We start from the raw sequence: 23,337 nt of genomic DNA, 5'->3' as shown, positions 1-23,337 counted from the left end.
CATAATGGAAGTCAATTCACAATAATGGATTTTGACAGCAAACTTGAGAGGCAACTGATATCCAGCTGGTCTCCCTGGATGACCTCATTTATAGGACTTAATTTATAGAAACGGATTATAGACGACAGGGCCTATTAATAAGGTCATCGAAGGATGCCAACTGCTTCTCAAGTTTACTGTCACAATCTATTATTGTGAAGTTGGACTTTGTTTACGTTTTCATAATTGAAGTCAATTCACAATAATGGATTTTGACAGCAAACTTGAGAAGCAGCTGATATACTGAACAGCTGGCGAAAGTCTCAAGTCTAATGTACAAAATTTGTTTACGTTTTTATAATGGAAGCCAATTCACAATAATGGATTTTGACAGGAAACTTGAGGGGCAGCAGATATCCAGCTGGTCTCACTGGATGACCTCATTTATAGGACTTAATTTATAGAAACGGATTATAGACGACAAGGCCTATTACGTTTTCATAATTGAAGTCAATTCACAATAATGGATTTTGACAGCAAACTTGAGAAGCAGCTGATATACTGAACATATTAGTAGGCCTTGAACTTGAGATTATTGTGAATTGACTTCATTTATTAAAACGTAAAAAAATCAAATTTTTTGACATTAGACTTGAGCAAGATCTATTAAGCGAAAGTTATATGTTTTTTATTATTCTCAAGTCTAATGTCAAAAATTTGCACTTTGTTTACGTTTTCATAATGGAGGTCAATTCACAATAATTGCTTTAGACAGCAAACTTGAGAAGCAGCTGATATGCAGCTGGGACTTGAAAAATAAACATATGACTTTTGCTTACTGGGTGACTATATTAATAGATCATGATATACGACACTTCATTTAAGGATAAGACCTATATGAGGGCATCTATTTACATAAGCGAAATATTTAGATTTCTACAGCGAACTTAAAAAAAAAACTATTCTAAATTAGAGATTTTACATGTACAGTTAGTCAGATACAATAAATTATATATCGATAATATACATACAGACATACATATCGTAGTACATATAAAAAACAGATAAATTTATAAAAAAAGAATTGTGACAATGCTTATGACAAAGTTGACAGGATAGTAATAATAAGAAAATGGATAAAAATGACATTTACCTAATATTCGCACATACCACCAACCGGCACAGCCAACCTTAAGCAGTTCAACCGTATCACCTTCACGCATCGATACCTCCGAATGGCCAACGGCCACATAGTCGGCTAAGGCTACATATTTACTTCCCTATAAAATTGACCATAATGTATGATGACAGCGACGATAATGGAGAGGCGAATTTCCAATAAAGAAGGAATGATGATGTTTGGAATTTTGATGTGGGCCAAAATATGATGTTGATGATTTTCGAATATCCCAAAAGAAAATAGAATAATGAAAATGAAAGACGATGAAAATAATTTGAATTAGTATAGTTTTATATATGTTATTTAATATATGTTTTTTATTAAATATATAAAATTAGTAATTGATTAAAATTTATTATTATTCTGAAACGTGTTAACACATTAGCCATTAACAAAGCATTTTTGCGTAATAAATGCAGAGTAATATATGAAAATATATTTTTTGTTTTAATAAAATGTTTAAATGAACTCAAGCATAATAAAGTTGTTGTTTTAAACAAAATCAAGCATTTGAAAATGAAACTAAATAAAATGTTTTGTGATTGAATTGAATAAAACAAAGTGAAATTGTAATGTTAGCTTATGTTAAGGTGTTGGGTGAGTAGTTTTAGGTTAGTGTTGTTTATTACTATCTAGGTTATTGATTTGTGGTGTTTCTAGCATTAATTGTGATACATTTTTATTTAAATATTATTATTTTTGTTAACAATATGCATTTAAGTGCCGTAGGGTTAATGTGAGTGTTATTGTCATTTATGTTGTGTATAATATACGTTTTATAATTATTTTCCATATACAGGGGTATTTTGGTTAAAATTATTTGCAATTTTGAATTATTGTGTATTCTATTTACGAAGAAATACATTTTCTATAAGCCAATAAAGAAGCAGCTGATATGTATCCCTGTATGACCTTATTAATAGTCATTGCAATTGTCATTGAGTAGGTTAACCCGGTAATAAGTTCAATTAATTGAATTTACATTTTTCAAAAACCAAAATCTCCTTTGGTACAGATTATGAATATGTTTATAATATATAAAGATCAGCTGTTTCCTGCCAAAATGTACTATTGTGAATTGAATTTACAATTCACACTGAACGACATTGCTCAAGAAATGCCGTCGGTCACTGAACGACATTGTATTTTTTTCTACACCTTCAGTGTTGTTCACAGGTGTATTGACTGACTAAAATAGTCAAATAAGAACAATTTCATATAAAATCTGTTATTTTGAATGAGATTCGTGTAATATGCGGTGCTTAAAATATCAAATGCTACAGAAGTGTTTGACGTACAGCTGGAGGGTCAGTAAATAATATGATGCGACATTTAAAGCACCCCCATAGATAACCGTGGAGCTGGAAACTACGGAAAATAGGCAAAGGGGGACCAGAGCAAAAACTGCAGCGCAAACAAGAGTGCTGCCGAATATTTAAGGAGTTATGTCATTGACCACCACCCCTTAACAAAGTGGAGAAAATATATAGGAAAGTCCTTCGAATGATTGTGAAAGGTAATCATTCTTTACGGTTGGCTGAACTGCCAGAACTTTATTGGAATACGCTGCCATGCCAATTGAACTGAGTATCCAATTGAACGGTATAAGCAACTGAACGAGGTGAACGACCTAGTTCACTTAAAAAAATGATCTAGTTCGTTCGATCTCTGAACTGAACGAGATTTAGTATAGGAAGTTTGGACCATATATCATGCGTATTCAAAGCCTAAAAATCTTTTTAAAAACTAGTTCGGTTTCAATTAGTCGATATGTTGTGACTTGATAGGTTATCCGTATACGAAGAAATTCGTCTAAATTGACAAACACGTGTTAGTTAACACGTGTTATTAATGGCTCTTGTCTTATATAAATATAGCCTTCCTTTTAATCAAACTAAAATATTTGGAGAAAGTCCTTTTGACAAGATCACGCAGAAGAAGACATCTATTGGATGATTTTAATAGACCTTGGTTTGCAGCATCAAAAGAGAATGTTGGGTTTAATCTGGACCATACTTCGCGCATATTCAAACAACAGAAGTTAAGTTGTTCGTTTAATTCACCATAAAAAAAACTCAATATGACAAGTAGGCAGGGTGGTCCGGCTACTGACGGATTATCATTGGGAAATGCTGTCCAGTTGCCGGTCATTAATGTTGGAAGTATTCAAACTCAGCATAGCAATAAATTTTCGTCACAGTACCCCTCCCAGGTGTTTCACAAAGGATCTGCATAAATATAGAGAGTGTTTCAAAGTTCGGGTGTGTTGATTTGATTTCATGGTAAATTTTTGGTAGGAAGATTTGACAGTTTTAATTTGAAATATTTTCGGGTACCGGAGTAGTAACAATGTATATGCAAAGTTCCATCTATCTTAACTATTGCGCACTATATTCTGATTTCAAGAAACACACGGACGGGACTAAGTTGAGATATAATTTTATTCTGATCAACAAAATGTGGGGTCCCCGAAAAATACTTCGAGGTATTGCAATCAGAATGGCCCATTTAATATACACTCTATCTTTAGGGCATCAAGAGAACCCTTAGATAAAGATGCTGATCGAACAGGTCAAAATTGGCGATAAATTGATATCATGCGGGGTCCATTCCCCACAATTCGCCGGTGAGGATTGGCAGTCATAGATCCCAAACATGATTCGCGGATTTCCCTTTTTTACATCTCATATTTTAATACTATTTTTATGCAACAGTGTAAAATAGGAGTTAAAGGGAGAAAGAAGAAAAAGTAGGCATCATAAGAAAGTTCGATTTGTGTTTTCCTCAAAAAATATCACACAAAGAAAATCGAAGAGAGATAAAAAATGTAAGTAAGGGGGTTTCAAATGTAAATCGAAATAGAAATAAATAAATTAGTTCTTTGTAGGTCGACGACAAATAAAACCCAATTGCAGCATTTAGTGTCAGTGATGTAATTACATCCAGACATTGCACGTGGATTTTATAAAGGGAGCAAAGAGTATCTTACTCGGTTTTGGAAAAAACGGAAAATGAGCTCAATTCGATAGGATAACCGAATGGAAAAAGGTTTAGTACTACATTTTTCATTTACATAAAATAATCCATTCATTCTTCAAAATTACTTAAAATAGGTTTGGGCTGACCAAAAAAATATGTAAGGCAAAAAGCTGCACAGAATTTACAATACAAAACAGGAACAGGAGGCGGCCCAAACAAGGAGCCAAAAGTTATCAAGCACCGAAGAAGCTATCTATAATCTTATTGAAATGAAATCGTCTGCAGAGGGTGTTGCAGTAAATAGGGATACGTAGTCGAGCGCAAAAGTCGACTTTTAGACTTTTCAATTTTTGCCTCTGACCAAAAAGTCGATTTTTAGACTTTTCAATTTTAGCCTTTGACTAAAAAGTCGACTATTCGATCTTTCGATTTTGTTAAAACTGTTCAAAATCGATTTTCGACTTTAACTGACTTCTGCAAAATCGACTAAAAATTTGCTTTTTTATATGAATTATTGTGAACAGATAAAGTAAAGTTCCGGAAAGTGCAATTTTTGAGTAATTTGAGCTTTGTGATAAAAAAAACCAAATATTTATGAAGAAAATCGAAAGTCGATCTTGAAAAATGGACTTTACGATTTTCTCATAGATCAAAAGTCGACTTCGACCATGGCCTATAAATAAGGTCACCAAGGGAGACCAGCTGATTATCGATACCTCTCAAGTTTGCTGTCAAAATGCATTATTGTGAATTGACTTCCATTATGAAAACGTAAACAAACTCGAAATTTTTGACATTAGACTTGAGAAAAAAACAGCTGTTTTCCGATTTCGATTGCTATCTTGGTGACCTTATTAATAGATCTTGACTTCGACTTTTGGGCTTTTCAAAACAAAAAGTCGATTAATCGATTAGTCGAAAGTCGATTAACTTATCCCTAGCAGTAAACCCTGTTGGTCTTGACGATGATGAAGAGACAGCGAATATTTAACGAATATTTAAGTACTGCCAGTGATGAAACAGGACCAAATGAGCATCTTAATGAAGTCAGCCAAATGGATATATCAATATCAATGATGTTGACGAGCGCAACATCATTGGATATAATTAAAAGTGAAGAGATGCCATATTCCAAAAATGTTACTCCTATATTTTCCGCGATTGGAGGATTTTTCTCTCGAGAGAAATGCTTTCCGTGGGAATAGAAATTCTCCCATATTTTGGCGATTGGGCTGATTACGATTTTATCTGTACCCTTAAGAAAGATATTTTTTGATTGATTTTCATACTCTTAAAACAATTCCTGATAAATTAAAAAACTATTTTCTTTTATCAGATTGACTTGTAGAAATCATGAATGACAGTAAATAAAGTCCGAATTTTCCATTTTTAATTTTCTAAAATTCGATGTTCGATGTTTTTTATAGTGACAATTATAGAACTGGGGTGGAAAGCTTATAATATTTATAATCATTATGTACATATTTTAATGTTTTAATACTACAATATTAGGGTGTGCACACGCCAATGTTATTTGATTAGATGGTCATTTTGAGATTAATGGTTAATTTGGGTGTTGGTAGGTAATATTGAATGTTTATTTCAAGACAAAATTCATACAATGATATGTATTTTCGTGGCTATATAACAAGGACCATAAAAAACCTTTAGTGCATTGGATTCCGACATTAAGGGCATCCTTAGAATCGAAAAATAAATTTTAGGGTGTTGAAATTTTGACTTCATGTCCTAATGGTTGGTTTGATATCCAAAAAAAAGGCAGTCAGATAGTCTTAATTGCATTGAATGATTCCCCTAATAAAGTAGTGATCAGAAATTAATCCGATGAAACTCCCTAATTATGGTAAATATTCTACGCAAGACAATACATGACAACTTTTTTAATTTTTATAGCAATGCATAATGTTTGCAGCCTAAATGTATGCTATGTTATGGATTGCATTGCATTGCAAATGCATTAACAATTGTGTTAATTAATTTTACAATTATTTATTTTAATTTGTTAACACAACACGTACACGCATACACACGCACATATGCTAAAAATTAAAATAAAAAAGAATTCAATTATGTTAACTTGTGATTAGTGGTGGTAGTGATTTAGGTGGGGGCGGGGCGGTGTGAGATTTAAGAAAGAAGGGGGGTCAGGTTCCGTAAGGGAATGTTAAAGTTTTTTTTTTTTGGTCTTACTAAATGAAATTCAACTTACGTACGTCATTTGTAAATGTTTATAGAAGATGGACGTTAAACAGGATCCCGTGGTCATAACAACAACAATAGAAAACATAATCAACAACAAAGCTATGATGAAGATGATGATGCTGAGTGACTGACTGGTGTTGACGTTGGAGGGATACTATGCTCTAGGATAGTATGCATGATCTGCACAACACTTTTGTTTTGTTTTTATGTATTTATGATATTTACGCGATGAAGCAAATCATTCATTTTTTTACTAATCGTTGTGGCATGGTGTTGATGATTCGTTGTAATGAAGCTGTACGTTTTTCTTAGAAAATCATGTCGAACATATGTTCAGAATTTGTCTGGCAATTGATTGAAAATGAGATTTTTTTTTTTTTAAATTGATATTGTCATTTTCTAGCAACAGATTATTTTAAAACAATAAAACATTGAAAAACACATATTTTAAAAGGTGTCGAGAAGTAACGTTTTCTTTTGTGTTCCAATTCGTTTTCGAATTTTTAATGCTGTGTTTCTTTGGTGTCGAAGGCTATTCGTTGGTTTATTTTTCGGTGGTTATTTCTTTTCACTTTTGTGGTAAATATTTTGCAAAACAATAACAATGATTCGGATACGACGTCTATATTTCAAATATGTATTCTAAATTGGATCCGATTTTCACGAAACTTAGCACCCATCATTCTAGGCTCAATTCGGTACACTATGCCAAATTTCGTGCAAATCGAAGGATATATAAGGGATTTAGTGTACAATTTACATTAAATCGGACGAAAATGTATATGGGAGCTATATCTAAATTGGAACCGATTTTTACGAAACATAGCACACATCATTCTAGACTCCACTCAGTCCGTAACTCCAAATTTCGTGCAAATCGAAAGATATATACGGTTTTGGTACACCATTTACATAAAATCGGACGAAAATACATATGGGGGCAATATCTAAATCTGAACTATTTTTTACAAATTTCAATAGGGTTCGTCCTTGGGCGAAATAAATCAGTACTTTGTTTACAAGTTAACATCAACAGACGGACGGATGGACGGACATGCATAAATCGACTCAGAAAGTGATTCTTTGCATATTCTCAAAAGGAATCATGTGTCGTTTCCATTTGGCTGTTACAAAGACTTGGAAAAAATATATATTTTTTTAATTCATGCCTGGTAGTTTGAAGAAAGACCAAGAAAAACGTGAGCGGGAGCAAATCGGACGAAGTCCGGAAATTTTACCCACGATTAAAGTACCGAAGGCTTTGGTGCAGGCACATCCACCTGTAGATATGAAGGAGGAAACCTGGTGAAAGATACAGACACCGTCTTGAGGATCTGAAAGGAGCATTTTGAAAAGCTTCTGCTATCAAATAGTGACGGTGAAGAAGATACCCCAGAACCAATAAGAGATAACGGTATAGAGTGCATACCATCTAGACAAGATGAGGTCAGAATAGCAATCAATCAGCTGAAGAATGAATAATAAAGCAGCAGGTGCCGATGGGTTACCAGCTGAACTATTTAAGACTGGTGGTCAGATGCTGGCACCAACTGATTAGCACAATTTGGCTGGAGGAATGTATGCCCAATGATTGGATCGCCAGCATCATGTGTTCCGTGCACAAAAGAGGAGACAAGACAATATTTGACAACTAACTATAGAGGAATATTTCTCCCTTTCATCGCATAAAAAGTGCAATCCAGCGTGCTGTGTGAACGACTGAAGCCAATGGTAAATGACATTATTGGACCATACCAATGCGGCTTCAGACCTGGCAAATCCACCATTGACTTGATTTTCACGCTGCACCAAATGTTGGAAAAGATTCGCGAAAAGCACATCGACACATTCCACATATTCGTCGACTATAAAGCCGCATTTGACAGCCCAACCCGTTCAGAGGTGCTAAAAGCATGTCTGCGTTCGGCATTCAGCTAAATGAATACGGCTATGCAGGATAACTTTATGTGACACAAGATCAGCAGTTAAAGTCTTAAAAGACCTATCGGAGCCCTTTTATACCGAACGAGGATTCAGACAAGGTAACAGTTTGTGGTGTGACCGGTTTAACATCCTGCTGAAAAATATCATACGAGATGCAAATGTAAACAGAAATGGCACTCTGTATTGCGATCGAACTACAGAACTACAGTTTTGAGGTAGTCAACAAATTTATATACCTTGGTACCGCCATAAATAGAACTAATGACATCATTGTTGAAATTCGGAGAAGGATATTGTTGGCCAATAGATGCTACTATGGTCAAAGAAAACAGTTTTGAGACAAGACCACCCCCCGCAAAACCAAACTCATACTCTACAAGACGCTGATAATACCCGTGTTATATGGATCTGAAGCTTGGGTACTTGCGAAATCAGATGATGCAGCTATTGGAGTATTTGAGAGAAATTTTATCCGAAAGATTTATGGGCTGATCGCGTCGACATTGAATATCGCCATCGAATGAACCACGACCTTTATAGTCTATATGCGGCTAGCAATATTGTCAGTCGTATCGAGCTGCAGCGACTAAGTCACGCAGAAGGGGAAGGCCACAAATAGTCTGTGCACATGGTCTTTCATAATGGAAAATCTACACGCAAGACCGATGCGCTTGGAAATCTTTTTTAAGCTCGGCTTATGGAAAAAATGTTCTGTCACAAGCCAGCTAAGTATGTAAGGTAGTTTGGAAAAAATCACGCCTTGAAATGTTTAGAAACTGAATTCACATTTATTTTAATTGAAATATCCGAAAAATTTTATAAATAAAATCTTAAATGAATATAACGCCTAAAAGTATGCTTTATATTTTAATATATTGCCCATTGCGACATTGACTTGTAGTTTGCAAATATCTTCAAAGGATAGTGGAAGGGAAAAAAATGAATGAAACTGAATTTTAATACAAATAATGGCCATTTGAGGGAAACAAATCCAAAAGCCTCCACTATTCTAAAGAAACGCGATAGAATCCCTGTTGAATTGTTAGAATGGAAAAATGAAATCCCAATCAAAATATCATTGGGTTTTAGTCTGTGGATTCGGAGAATATAAATGAATATGGAAGTGCCTAATATATAACCTTATACAAATTTGTTATAACCAATGTTTCAAAGTTTTATATCAATCACTGATGATAATAAACTTTTAATTAATGTTGTCTAATTTTTAGAGAGTATATATAATATATAATAATACTATAACAACTTTATGATTTTTTTTCATTTTTTAATATAATCGAGCTTTAAACTCAATTCAATTTTTATTTAATCCATATAGTTATAATAACCCCCCTTTAATATTCGAAATCATTGTTATTATTTTACACATTGTGGCCACAAAAGAAATGAAATTGCATTATTACGGTAATAAAATATTCCCATTTATATATTCAAAATTGAAATAGAAATATGGCCTCTTATTCAGTTGTTTTTGTTTATTCTTATACTTTCAAAAAAAGAGTATTTATTTTTGCACACTTAGGCAATATAATTTTATATATACAAAAAACAAAATGAATTTGACAAAATTGCATTTATGATTTGATAGAACTACATTTAAATTCCACTTCGTCTATTCATCTTTAAATTTTAATAAATACCGCTAAGTTTAAAACATTTAACAAATTATTATTACTAAATACTAGAGAGTATGACTCCTTTTACATGTTTTGCCTTTTGCTCGTTTTACAAATATATATATATACACAGAGACAACACACTCATACAATGACGACAAATAAAAAAACATGAATGAAAAAAAAAAACAGCTTAATTAATATTAATTGTACTTGTAATTTAATAAAAATTCTAAATTTAATGAGAAAAAAATTCTATTTGTTTTCTTTTCAAAATGTTTCTTTCACATTTTTATTGCACATGGAAGATTAGTTTTTCGTTGGTTTTGATTTTGGTTTGGTAGAGTGGGAAGGAAGAGTGGTGGAGAAGAGTTCAACATTCCCATTTTTTTGTATGTTTTGAAAGAAAGCCACAGTTTTACAGAACTTCTAAGGAGATTTTATTTGAATTTGCCACCTTAGAAGTTTGAATGTAATTCCGCATTTCCTATCAAATCATCTGGTTTGTAAACCACTCAATGCTCAACGGAAACATAAAATTTCGAATTGGATTTGGTATTGTTGGTCGAATTACGAGGATATGTTGTAGAACCATTATCTAGTTGCTGATGATGGTGGTGGTGGTGATGATTATGGTTTTGGTTGTGATGGTTCGAATTATGCTGATGGCCATTATGCGGAGTAGTGGTGCTGTTGCTAGTAGTAGTAGTAGAGGTGGTAGACCATGGTGCAAGGAAATTTATGAAACGCTACATAAATTGGAATAAATCAAACACACATACCACACACGTATTGAGGTTTTGATATTTTGTTTGGGAAGAGATTTTTTTTTCATTACACGGCACAGACACCAGAGAGAAATTATTTTTTTTTTGTTTTGGTTTTAAATTTTAGTTAATTTTTTTTTTTAATTATTGTTACATTACGTTTTGTTGTTTTGCGTAGGACGTAAGTTGTTTGGTATTTATTTATTTTTTAGATATTTGGAATGAAGTGTTTTTGTTTTTGGTTTGGTGCATGGAAATAAAACAAAGAGAACCCAAAAAAACATGAAGAGAAAAACAAGACAAAAAATGAATTAAAAAACATTGAAACAAAAGAATAACAAAAAACAAAGGACAAATAAATAAACAAAAAAAAATTCGAGGGAATACAAATTACAATAATTTTGAAAAAACTCAAACTAAAATTAAAAAATAGGGGGAAATTCAAAAACTAAACCGAAAACCAATTCAATTTTTTTTTTCAACAAAAAAAGGGAAATATATTCAAAAAAGTTTTTTTTTCAATAAAAAAAAAACAACTAAACATGCCTAAAAATAGGCTTCAAAAATAAACCAAATAACTTAATCAACTTACCGGTGTACTGCTATTATCATCGGCCGTTGACATTTCATCTTCACTATTCGAATAATCTGAACTCCAACCGCATGCCTCATTATTATGTTCCTTATCCGATGCCGCTGTTGCTGCTCCGGATCCCGAATTTGCTGTTATACCAGATACCAGCGATATATTTGAACAAGGGGCCATCATACCACCCACACTATTACCACTGCCCAAACTTATTGTTGTACAATTATCATCACTACTACTACAATTCGAGTTACGATTCGATGATTCCGACGATGCATCACAACTAATGGTACGGCCGGGGCCACCCAACAAGATATTGGGTGTATCCCATGATGTTGTCTGTCTGAGGCCACGATGATTTAGACCATACTGTTTGATTTTCTCACCTTTCAACTCTTCCAATTGGGTTAGCAGGACTTTTTTGATTTCGGCCACCCATTTGTTTTTGATTTCCAAGGTTGGCGCCTGCAGAGTGTGTACCTCTTGGCGGCCCTGTAACCAAACTTCAAAACGTTTTGTGTCGCCGCGCACGGATTCGGTTAGACCGATTTGAGACATCTGAAAATGGGGGTGAGAGAGAGGTAATGTAATTACATTTGTTTAAACTAGGCTTTGTGGGATCTCGAAAAAATATTGTTTAAAAAAATTCAAATTTTTAAAAAATCTACGCCTTACCAGTACTTCAAAAAATATTTTTTAAAAAATCTACGCCTTACCAGTACTTCAAAAAATATTTTTTAAAAAATCTACGCCTTACCAGTACTTCAAAAAATATTTTTTAAAAAATCTACGCCTTCAAAAAATATTTTTTAAAAAATCTACGCCTTCAAAAAATATTTTTTAAAAAATCTACGCCTTCAAAAAATATTTTTTAAAAAATCTACGCTTTCAAAAAATATTTTTTAAAAAATCTACGCTTTCAAAACTATTCTTTAAAAAATCTACACTTTCAAAAAATATTTTTTAACAAATCTACGCCTTGTGAGATGATAAAAAATATTTTTTAAAAAATCTACGTCGTCAAAAAAAATTTTTTAAAAAATCTACGCCTTCAAAAAAATTTTTTTAAAAAATCTACGCCTTCAAAAAATTTTTTTTTAAAAAATCTACGCCTTCAAAAAAATTTTTTTAAAAAGTCTACGTCTTCAAAATTTTTTTTTTTAAAAAATCTACGCCCTCAAAAAATATTTTTTTAAAAAATCTACGCCTTCAAAATTTTTTTTTTTAAAAAATTGACGGCTTCAAAAAATATTTTTAAAAAATCTACGCCTTCCAAAATTTTTTTTTTAATCTACGTCTTCAAAAAAAAAAAAAAATTAAAAAATATACGCCTTCAAAAAATATTTTTTAAAAAATCTACGCCTTCAAAAAATATTTTTTAAAAAATCTACGCCTTTAAAAAGTATTTTTTAAAAAATCTACGCCTTCAAAAAATATTTTTTAAAAAATCTACGCCTTCAAAAAATATTTTTTAAAAAATCTACGCCTTTAAAAAATATTTTTTAAAAAATCTACGCCTTCAAAAAATATTTTTTAAAAAATCTACGCCTTCAAAAAATATTTTTTAAAAAATCTACGCCTTCAAAAAATATTTTTTAAAAAATCTACGCCTCAATTTTTTTTAACAAAGCCTTCAAAAAATATTTTTTAAAAAATCTACGCCTTAAAAAAATATTTTTTAAAAAATCTACGCCTTAAAAAAATATTTTTTAAAAAATCTACGTCTTCAAAAAATATTTTTTAAAAAATCTACGTCTTCAAAAAAAAAAAAAAAAAAATTAAAAAATCTACGTCTTGAAAAAAAATATTTTTTAAAAAACATATATTTTAAAAATCTACGCCTTCAAAAAATATTTCTTAAAAAAATCTACGCCTTCAAAAAATATTTCTTAAAAAATCTACTCCTTCAAAAAATGTTTTTTAAAAAATCTACGCCTTCAAAAAATATTTTTTAAAAAATCGATGACTTCAAAAAATATTTTTTTAAAAGAAACTACGCCTTCAAAAAATATTTTTTTTAAATAATCTACGCCTTCAAAAAATATTTTTTTAAAAAAAACTACGTCTTAACAAAATATTTTTTTAAAAAATCTAATCCTTGTGGGATGATAAAAAAATCTTTTTTTTCAATTTCTGTCGAAATTTTGAAATTTTTTTTAAATCTATGCCTTTGGATTTTTTTTCTAAATATTTTTTTATAAAATTATCAATTTACCCACCTTTAGATAATGCTTGAACTGATAGGTGCTCTTATTGTGGCCCGGCTTCGAAGTTTGCTTACAAAATAGCATAGATTTTTGATATAAAAATATATGTCTTTGTTGGGGCTTTATGCGCAGGCGAATGTCTTTTTTCGATTCAGACCATACTTGAAATGAATCTTGCAACAATAATTCGCCTTGTTGAGATAAATCGGTCTGCCAAAAAGGAGAAAAAACAATCATTACATATAAAAATAAATAAAAAATATTTAACAACTTACCGGGAATCCCGTTATAGCCACTTGATGCATTGAGTCATTGACACACTTCAGCACAATCAGCATACAGTCCAGAGCCTTTTGCAGCTCTTTCGTGCAACTGCCATTGTCACTGAACCGTAGCAGATCCTTAAGTAACAATTGATATTTGGTTATACGTTGAACGGGCTTCAGTAGATACGCGGCTAGGGGCAGTTTGTGGCCCAAACGTTTTTGGCATTCTTGCAGGAAGAGATGTGTATCGACCAGTGTTTCACGTAGACGATCTGATCGTGGGATATTTTGGCAGTAGAATGAATATAAACGATAAAAAGTATCACGCTGAAAGAACAGAAAAAAACGGGAATTCAAAATTAATAATTTTTTTAAAACTTCATTATTTAATGAATTTGAATATTAATTAATTTTTTTAACAATATTTTTTTCTTAAAAATATATATTTTAAAAATTATTTTTTTATTTTTAATAAATTAATTCTTTAAAACAAAAAAAAATACTTATTATCTTTGGTAAAAATAAAAAAAAAATAATTAATAGTAATTATTAATTAATTTATAATAATTTTTAAAAATTAATTATTTGTTCAAAAAATTTTTTTAAAACATCAGGATTTAATGAATTTGAATATTAATTAATTTTTTTATACAATAATTTTTTCTTCAAAAAAAAAATGTATATATATACATATATATTTTTTAAAAATATTTTTTAAATTAGTTCTTCAAAAAAAATTTACTTATTATTTTTGTTAAAAATAAAAAAATAATTAATTAATAGTAATTATTAATTAATTTATAATAATTTTTAAAAATTAATTATTTGTTCAAAACAATTTTTTTAAACTTCAGGATTTAATGAATTTCAATATTAATTAATTTTTTAAATAATAATTTATTCTTAAAAATTGGTTATTTAATTTTATTGGTTATTTAATTTTTTTCCCAAAATAAATTTTAAAACATTTTTATATATATAAATATATTTTTTTATATTTTTCCACTTACCCTTTGTACAAAACATAATGCCACCAATTCTGTCGTGGATATACAATTCTCCAAATCCTTGAGAAATACGTCATTGTGAAATGTGTAGAGCTCATGAAGATTACCGAAGAGGATGTCTTCTTTGCCCTGTAAACTGGCCGGCACCAGATGCATCATCTCTTCCGAATGCATTTGGTCACAATAACCCTGAAAAAATAAACAGAAACAACCGAAAAAATACAAAAATTAATTAATATACAAAAATCCGAAATTTATTTAATTTTTGTTCAAAAACATTACACATTCCGAACAGTTATCGCCTCCGGCATATGTACATTCTCCACAGGCGGCGTCCCCACCATTTGTTTGCCTTAAAGTGCTAACATATTTACACAACTCCTGTTCAATAAATTGTCCAAATTTATCCTCCACATAATGCTTAACCTCGGCATAGCCTTGGTTGTTGACAAATTCCTGGAGAATTTGTTCGTATTTTTGTTCCTTAAATTTACCGAAAGTGAATTTGGGCATTTCAAAGCCATTGCTGTGCGGCGAGAAACTTTCTTCGAAAAATTCTTGACAAAATTTTAAAATTTCACGATATGATGATGTAAAGAAGTTGTTCGTGTTGCTGTTCGGTTGTTTAGATTTTTCTGTAACGGGATCACGGTTCTTGGGGGCTTTTAGTGTGTTACCTCCATATGAGAGACACGAGGAGGAGCTGTAGTCACCCATGGCGGAACGACAAGTGGAACATACCAGACTTTCAATTTGTGGTGTACGCTTGGGTTCCTTAATGGGCTTGGGTGTGGATAGCAGCTTCAAACTATTTAAAGAATTTTTACCCAATGCCGATTGGGCCCTGGCCACCGATGAAGATATGGACATCATACTTTTCGGTTCAGCACAATCCTCCAGATAACTTAAAATATCGGAATAATTTTTACGCTGTAAATATTCTTTAAATTCCAAGTCATTTTCAATCTCGGAATAGGAATTGCATTCCAAATAGTCTTTGACCAAACGAAATTCCAAAGATTCATCGCAGCTGGAAAGGTCTAAAAGCTCTTTGAATATGGTTTTACGTTCCTCTTTCAGGCGCTGCAGGCTATTCTTGGCCGATTTGATGGATTCCAGGGAATTACTTTCCTCGATTTCTTTGAAGGTATTTAAAATTTTTATTGTCGATTTTCCATTTAGCATATTGCGCGCTGATAGATTATAGATATTCGTCCCGAATATGTAATTATGCTGGTCTTTACATTCACTGAAATCGAAGTGGGGACGGAAATCATTTTCCGTATAACGAATTGTGGTTGTGGTGCCGGTAGCACTTTTTCTTCCATTATCCGAACAACTTTCCGAATCGAATAGAGAACCACGAAATGAAAGAGGGGAATTACGACCTGGACCGGAGGAAGACTCCTGAAAAGCTTTTACGGAATATAATTTCCTCAAAGAATGATGTAGTTTCGTATTGAATTTTTCCATAATCTGGCAGGCGGTATTTTGAACTTTTCTCAAATGAAATGTTCCCGTTTGATCCGATGGGTTATTTTCCGATCGCGTGGCCTTTGAAGCTTTTTGTAGATCATAGCCACCATAGCGCATTGTTGTTGTTATTATATTTTGTTGTTGTTAAAATTTTATTTTCTTTTTTTAATTTTAGCACCAAAACGATTTTCCGATTTCCTCAGAGACCAGCAACTGTGTTCCGTTGGTGGATTATTGCAAATGTTTTAAGTTTTTCAAGATGCAGTTTGCCTAAAGTCCATCAAGCCAAGACTTCTAATAAATTAAAAAGAAACACAACAACAAAACACATATCCCCTCTCCACCATTTAAAACATTTTTATTTCAAGATCCGAAGCCAACCACCATACGAACTTGACAATGCTCATGATCATCATATCTTCAGCGTGTAGCCAACCATTCAGCTATCCACCATCATGCCGTTGATCATCATTTCAAATTCATTTTGTCTGTTTGGGGGAATTATAAAATATTCTTCTTTGGGTTTTGTTGCTGTTGTTGTAGTTTTATTCAGAGCCGCAGTTGTTTTTATTAAAAGGGGTGCAGCAGCAGCAGACTGGAGTTTATTGTTTCATTTCTTGAAATAAAATTTCACAATCGATAATATTTCAGATGATAGGTGGCATTCATCTCCCTCGTCTATTCACACATTTTGTCATAAAAATGCGTTTGCATTTTGTAAGAGGGTTTTTTAACGATGTGATCTCCGATTTGATTCACGTTTCAATATTTGTTTAAACAAATGTATTAAAAAAATTATAGCCACAATAAAAATGATGCCCTGGAGGGCATCAAGTTTTTTTCCCAATGCAGTTCGTTGCCCTTATCAATGAGACCCTTGGTAATCTAGTTGGGAATTGTCTTATTTTTACAATTGATATTTTATTTTAACAATGGATTTTTGGAACTTGTTAGAAGGTCATTATCTGGAGAATATTTTAGTTTGTTTAGGCGTAATTTAAATTCCACACTCAAATCTAAATTTTACGCTATATGGAATGATAATAACAATGGTCGTTTTATTTGGAGCCTGTTGTATACAATATTTTTGGAACTATGGACATTTTATGAAAGATAAGTTACCCTCCGACCACCATTACTGACAGTCACCACACTTTGAAAATAGTTCATTAACTTTAGTAATTGATTTTAACATAATTGGAAGACGATGCTGATGTTTGATGGGAGCAAACGTTTTGATTCAAAATTGTCACATCGTTATATACTTTTGAAAATGTTTTCCAATCCTCGAAACAATTTTGATAAGCCAACAGCTGATGTTTCGACTTTTCTTTTATCTCCTCATTCGTAGCAAAACTTTTTCCTTACATGGGTGTTTTCAGCATTGGGAAGAGCAAAATATCAGCCGGGGTCAAGTCCGCACCAGCTTAGATTCTGACGAATTGCCTCTCGAAAATGACACAAATTCCTTATTGACCGTACGACCTTGCGGCAAGAATTCATGATGCACCAGGCTACAGCAGTTGAAAAAAACCGTGAACTCAACCTGACGTGCTTTCTTCAACCTTCGTTTCTTCTGGGCGTCAATGACATACTCCATAGATTCGTCACCTTGAATGATCTGTTTGAGGTAATATGGATCCTCGTTAGATGGATCCTCATAATCCAAAATATTACCACAATTATCAGGTAGGTTATTGAAACTTAAATATTTTGAAGAAGTTAATGTTACTTAGTCTATATTAGAATCCGTCCATGAGCCAAAATTCTTAAATTCCCACCAAGGGCTGATTTACCACCTCAGCTTTTATATTTATATTTAGCGGGAGAGATTTGGAACCAATTATTCAGATGGTATGGATTTCTTCGCCTAAGAAAATTACATGCCAGGAGATTTCATAACCAGCTAAGACCTTCTAAATACTAAAAGTTGGACCTTTGTGTTGGAAATATGCCGAAAATATAAACCTATATTGGCAATTTTCTACCTCTGAAAACTCGGAATAGCTAAACCAAACCCAAAATACAGAGTGAGATAAAAAACTGCAACAAAGTCAACGAGATAATTTTTAATTTTATTTTTTTATTTTATTGAATGAAAGCAAAAAATGTCGGAAAAAGCATCAAATTTTAGAATAAGCTTAGATTTGGTCGAATTGGTCACCTTTGGCACGAATTATGACCTTAAAACGGCCAATGATACCGTCACACGCTGCCCGAATATTGGTCTGCCGTAGTTTGGCCCATTTTCGGCGAGGCGCTTGCTTGAGGTGATCGACACTTTGGTATATTGTGTCTGGAGTATTTTTGGAGAGAAAGTTTGGCAATAAAATTTGCTTTCCAAAATACTCCAGACACAATAGTCCATCTTTTTTAGGGGCAGACGATCTTTTTTGGGGACAGAAGACCTTTTTGGAACAGAATACCTCTTCATGTAGACATAAGATAAGATCTGATGACATAACACCGCTTATGTGCACAAAAGAGTTCTTCTGTAAAAACACGACTACAGGGTTGCCCGTATTCGACGGACCCATCTGGCAACGCCATAACTTTTGACAGAGATGTCACATCGCTTAGTGACATACCGCGTTTGAAGCGTCAGTCCAAGCAGACTTTTACCATGAACCAATACACGCCACGCTCTGAAATAGTTGAAATTTACATTCAACAGAAGAAGTCAATTAAGCGTTTATACGAAAAATTTCGACTGGCAAGGCTCTTTCTAATCCGAAGAGGCCATATAAAAGTCGATCGGCCGAGATTATCGCTGCCGTACGAGCCAGTGTTGAGAGGGCCCCAAGAACATCCCAAAAACGCCGTTCTCAGCAGTTGGGCATGTCTCGGTCCACTTTACAACGGATTATTCGCATTGATTTGCATTTGTTCCCGTACAAATTTCAATTGACGCAAAGAATGTTGCCTGCGGACAAGCCTAGTCGATTGGAATGGGCCCAAAGAGTCATCGAAATGGCCGAAGATGACGAGCAATTTTGGAACAAAATTATCATGTCCGATGAAGCCCATTTCACATTGAATGGGACCGTAAATAAACAAAATTCCCGTTTTACGCCACTGAAAATCCTCAGGAGATTCTAGAAGTGCCTCTTCATGACGAAAAAGTCACAGTTTGGTGCGGCGTTAGTGCGAAAACGGTCATTGGGCCGTTGTTCTTCCAAAATGAAAATGACCATGCTGTTACCATCAATCAGGAGCGTTATTGCGACATGATGACCAATTTTGTGATGCCAATTATTCGTCGAAAGCATATGAGGCAGTTCTGGTTTCAACAAGACGGCGCTCCACCGCATAACAATCGGCGCCACAAGTCGCATAACAATCGATTTTCTGAAGAATTTGTTTCCGGGCCGTTTGATGTCAAAAAGTGGTAATTTGGACGGTCCACCGCGTTCGCCCGATTTGACGCCGCCTGACTTCTTCTTGTGGGGATATTTGAAGTCAACGGTTTACGTTAACAAGCCAAGGACCGTAGGAGAGCTCAAGGACAACATTCGTGAAGAAATAGCCGCTATTCCGGCCGAAATGTTGGCAAAAACGATGGAAAATTCAGCAAAAAGGGCACAATACGTCATTAACACCAGAGGCGGCCATTTGAGAGATATCATATTCAAAAATTGATGTAAACAAATCTACTTGGAACAAATTAAATGATTAACATTGCCAACCGCCAAATTTATTTTTTTTCTTTGATTAAAAAAAAAAACAAAAAAAAAAAAACATGGGTCCGTCGAATATGGGCAACCCTGTACTGCTGCGGACAGAAGATCTTTTTTGGGTACTGAATATCTCTTCATGTGGACAGAAGCCAACATCGGCGGACAGAAGTCATCTTCTGTGGACAGAAGACTACCTCTATGTACAGAAAACCAATTATGAGGACAAAAGACCACTTCTGTGTACTGAAGACTTTTTCTGTAGACCCACGACTACTTCTGCGGACACAAAATCACTTTTGTGGGCATAAGTCCTCTTTTGTGGGAAGAAGACCTCTTCTGTGGACGGAAGACCTCATCTGTGAGCCGAAGACTTCATATGTGGACAGAAGACCTCCTCCATGGACAGAAGACACAGTCATTTCGTGTAACTGAATCGATATAGCTACGTATGTCCGTCCATTTCCTCCTCCTCCGTGGACAGAAGACACATACATTTGGTGTAACTGAATCGATATAGCTATGTATGTCCGTCCATCTGTCTATTACAATTTGTAATCCAAGTAGTTATGAACTAACCAATGTTGCATGTGAATGTGTTTCTTGTCATGAATCCATGATACCACGTTTATTTGGACAAAATTGCCAATTGTTTTCGAATTCCAAATTGAGAACTAACCTAACCTCCTACAATGTGTGTCCCCCCTTAATCAACTTGTTGTACCACCCTGTTATGAAAAAATATGAAAAAGCATCAAAACAAATCACTTAATGCACTAATTGCAATCATAAGCATACATGAACACTATTTGTTGTTGTTGTTTGTGTTTTCTTTCTCTGCTGCATATTTCTATTTCATTTCAGCGTTATTTTTATTTCTTGTTGTTTTTCAAATCTTTACCTAACTAATGTGTTTTATAAGATTTCTTATGGCTTGGCCGTTAGTGTTGTTTTTTTTTCAAAATGCTACTGCATCGTACTTCGTTCGCTTCTGCTAAGCTTGCATTTTTTACCGTTTTCTAGAATATAATTTATTGCAAGTTTTTTTGTTCTTCTTTTAATTTTCAAAACTCCACCTTTTGCTTCCCCACACAACACAAAAAGGCTGTCAGTTAGCCCCTCAGTCCAACCGAACAATTGTTGTACTAAAGTAGTTCACTGACCATACTTCCAGTGGATGAATGGATGGATGGCTGTACAGCATTCAGGTGGTGGTGGCAGCTGCCGTGGTTGTATGACCATCGAAGAATGGATGGGCGTATGTGTTATTATTTATAATGAACGATGAACATTATTCAGATTGGGTTGTTGGTTTCCTTTGGCAGAACTATTTTTTTTTGTACAAAAAAGTTAAATACTTCATGGTTTTATGATGATTACTTGGCAATTATAAATGGAGGGTTTTTTCTGCATTCTGTTCTTTGGCTCTGGTTTAACAGTTGCTTGGGGATTCTGATTGCTGTTGTTGTAGCAGCCTTATTGTTTTTGTTGTTGTTGTTTTTTCTTTATAAATTTTATTAATTGCTGGTTAGTAATTTATTCGCCTTACAGAATATTACATATTTATTGGCCGTAACAACTAATGGTTGTGCGATCGGTCGATCGCTGCTGCTCTGGGGGGCAAAATAACCGAACGGAATGCGTAAAACGTTCAGTTGAAGTCCACAACAACAGTTGTTGTTCATGATTTTGTTGGACTTTGAAAACTTACCTTTAATATTGAACTCATTTCGCTGACATAGATACGTTCGGTTTCCAATAGTTCGGTTAGTACATGGCCACGTTTCAAACGTCTGGCTTCCATGTCCTGCAAAAAAAGAGAATGGAATATAAAATTAGTAAAAAACACAACAAGAAAAACTTGTCTATATACAGACGGGTTTTATTCTATATACTAAAGGACTCTTCTATATATAGAGACCTTCTTCAGTATATTTCAAGGCACTTCAAGTCCAATCTAGGTACCCTTTATAAATAGAAGAAAGTCCCTCCTATAAATACATGGTCTCTTCTATATGTAGGATTTCTCTTTTACAAATAGGAGACATCTTCTTAAAACAGTTGACCTATTTTCCGGATAGCAGATTTCTGATAGGTAGAATGTCTCCTCTATGGGGTGAAGAACTCCTCCATGAATAGATGGCCTCCTCTATGGGTAGAAGACGAGGTCTTCTGCCGACCTTCTCTGGGAACAAAAGACCTCTCCTTAACAGAAGACAGATGACCTCATCTGTGGGCAGAAGACCCCTTGAGTGGACAGAAGAACTCCTCCATGAATATACCCCTTCTGTCCACAGAATACCCCTTATGTAGACAGAAGACCCCTTCTGTGGACAGAAGACCCCTTCTGTGGACAGAAGACCCCTTCTGTGGACAGAAGACCCCTTCTGTGGACAGAAGACCCCTTCTGTGGACAGAAGGCCCCTTCTGTGGACAGAAGACCCCTTCTGTGGACAGAAGACCTCTTCTGTGGACAGAAGACCTCTTCTGTGGACAGAAGACCTCTTCTGTGGACAGAAGACCTCTTCTGTGGACAGAAGACCTCTTCTGTGGACAGAAGACCTCTTCTGTGGACAGAAGACCTCTTCTGTGGACAGAAGACCTCTTCTGTGGACAGAAGACCTCTTCTGTGGACAGAAGACCTCTTCTGTGGACAGAAGACCTCTTCTGTGGACAGAAGACCTTTTCTGTGGACAGAAGACCTCTTCTGTGGACAGAAGACCTTTTCTGTGGACAGAAGACCCCTTCTGTGTACATAAGACCTTTTCTGTGGGCAGAAGACCTCTTCTGTGGGCAGAAGACCCCTTCTGGGGACAGGAGACCCCTTCTGGGGACAGAAGACATCTTCTGTGGACAGAAGACATCTTCTGTGGACAGAAGACATCTTCTGTGGACAGAAGACATCTTCTGTGGACAGAAGACATCTTCTGTGGACAGAAGACATCTTCTGTGGACAGAAGACATCTTCTGTGGACAGAAGACATCTTCTGTGGACAGAAGACATCTTCTGTGGGCAGAAGACCCCTTCTGTGGACAGAAGACCTCTGTCCTTTTCTGTCCTTCTTTTGGGGATAGACGACTTCTGTCTGTGGACAGAAGGCCTCTTCTGTGTTCAGAAAACTTCTTCTGTGGGCAGAATATTTCTTCTGTGGATGGAAGTTATCTTTGGGGACAGAATACCTCTTCATGTAGATGGAAGACTTCTTCTATAGACAGAAGACAATTTCTGCGGACTGAAGATCTCTTTGGGGACAGAAGATCTCTTTTGAGGACAGAAGACAACTTCTACAGAAGACTACCTTTGTGGATTGAGGACCTCTTTGATGATAGACCTCTTATATTGACTGAAGATCTCTTTGGGGACAGAAGACCTCTTTTGGGACGGAAGACCTGTGCACAGAAAAACTCTTCT

General features: G+C 34.2%; 1 protein-coding gene across 1 annotated transcript in view; it reads right to left on the bottom strand.

Moving 5' to 3' along the window:
* Positions 1 to 23,337, bottom strand: part of LOC133338494 (uncharacterized) — a 62,390-nt gene that overhangs the window by 1,277 nt on the left and 37,776 nt on the right. The window contains exons 4-10 of the mRNA XM_061546662.1: positions 21,637 to 21,732; positions 14,779 to 14,964; positions 13,778 to 14,095; positions 13,515 to 13,712; positions 11,487 to 11,853; positions 11,299 to 11,429; positions 1,133 to 1,259 (exon numbers count right to left, since the gene is read on the bottom strand). Coding sequence (XP_061402646.1) covers positions 1,133 to 1,259; positions 11,299 to 11,429; positions 11,487 to 11,853; positions 13,515 to 13,712; positions 13,778 to 14,095; positions 14,779 to 14,964; positions 21,637 to 21,732 — 1,423 coding nt within the window. The remainder of the gene's footprint in view (positions 1 to 1,132; positions 1,260 to 11,298; positions 11,430 to 11,486; positions 11,854 to 13,514; positions 13,713 to 13,777; positions 14,096 to 14,778; positions 14,965 to 21,636; positions 21,733 to 23,337) is intronic.

Source organism: Musca vetustissima, unplaced genomic scaffold (genome assembly GCF_032173495.1).
Source record: "Musca vetustissima isolate MV318-11 ecotype Yass unplaced genomic scaffold, APGP_CSIRO_Mvet_v1 utg40789, whole genome shotgun sequence".
Classification (NCBI taxonomy): domain Eukaryota; kingdom Metazoa; phylum Arthropoda; class Insecta; order Diptera; family Muscidae; genus Musca; species Musca vetustissima.
Note: the sequence above shows the minus strand (reverse complement) of the source record. Positions and strands in the feature narration are given on the sequence as shown.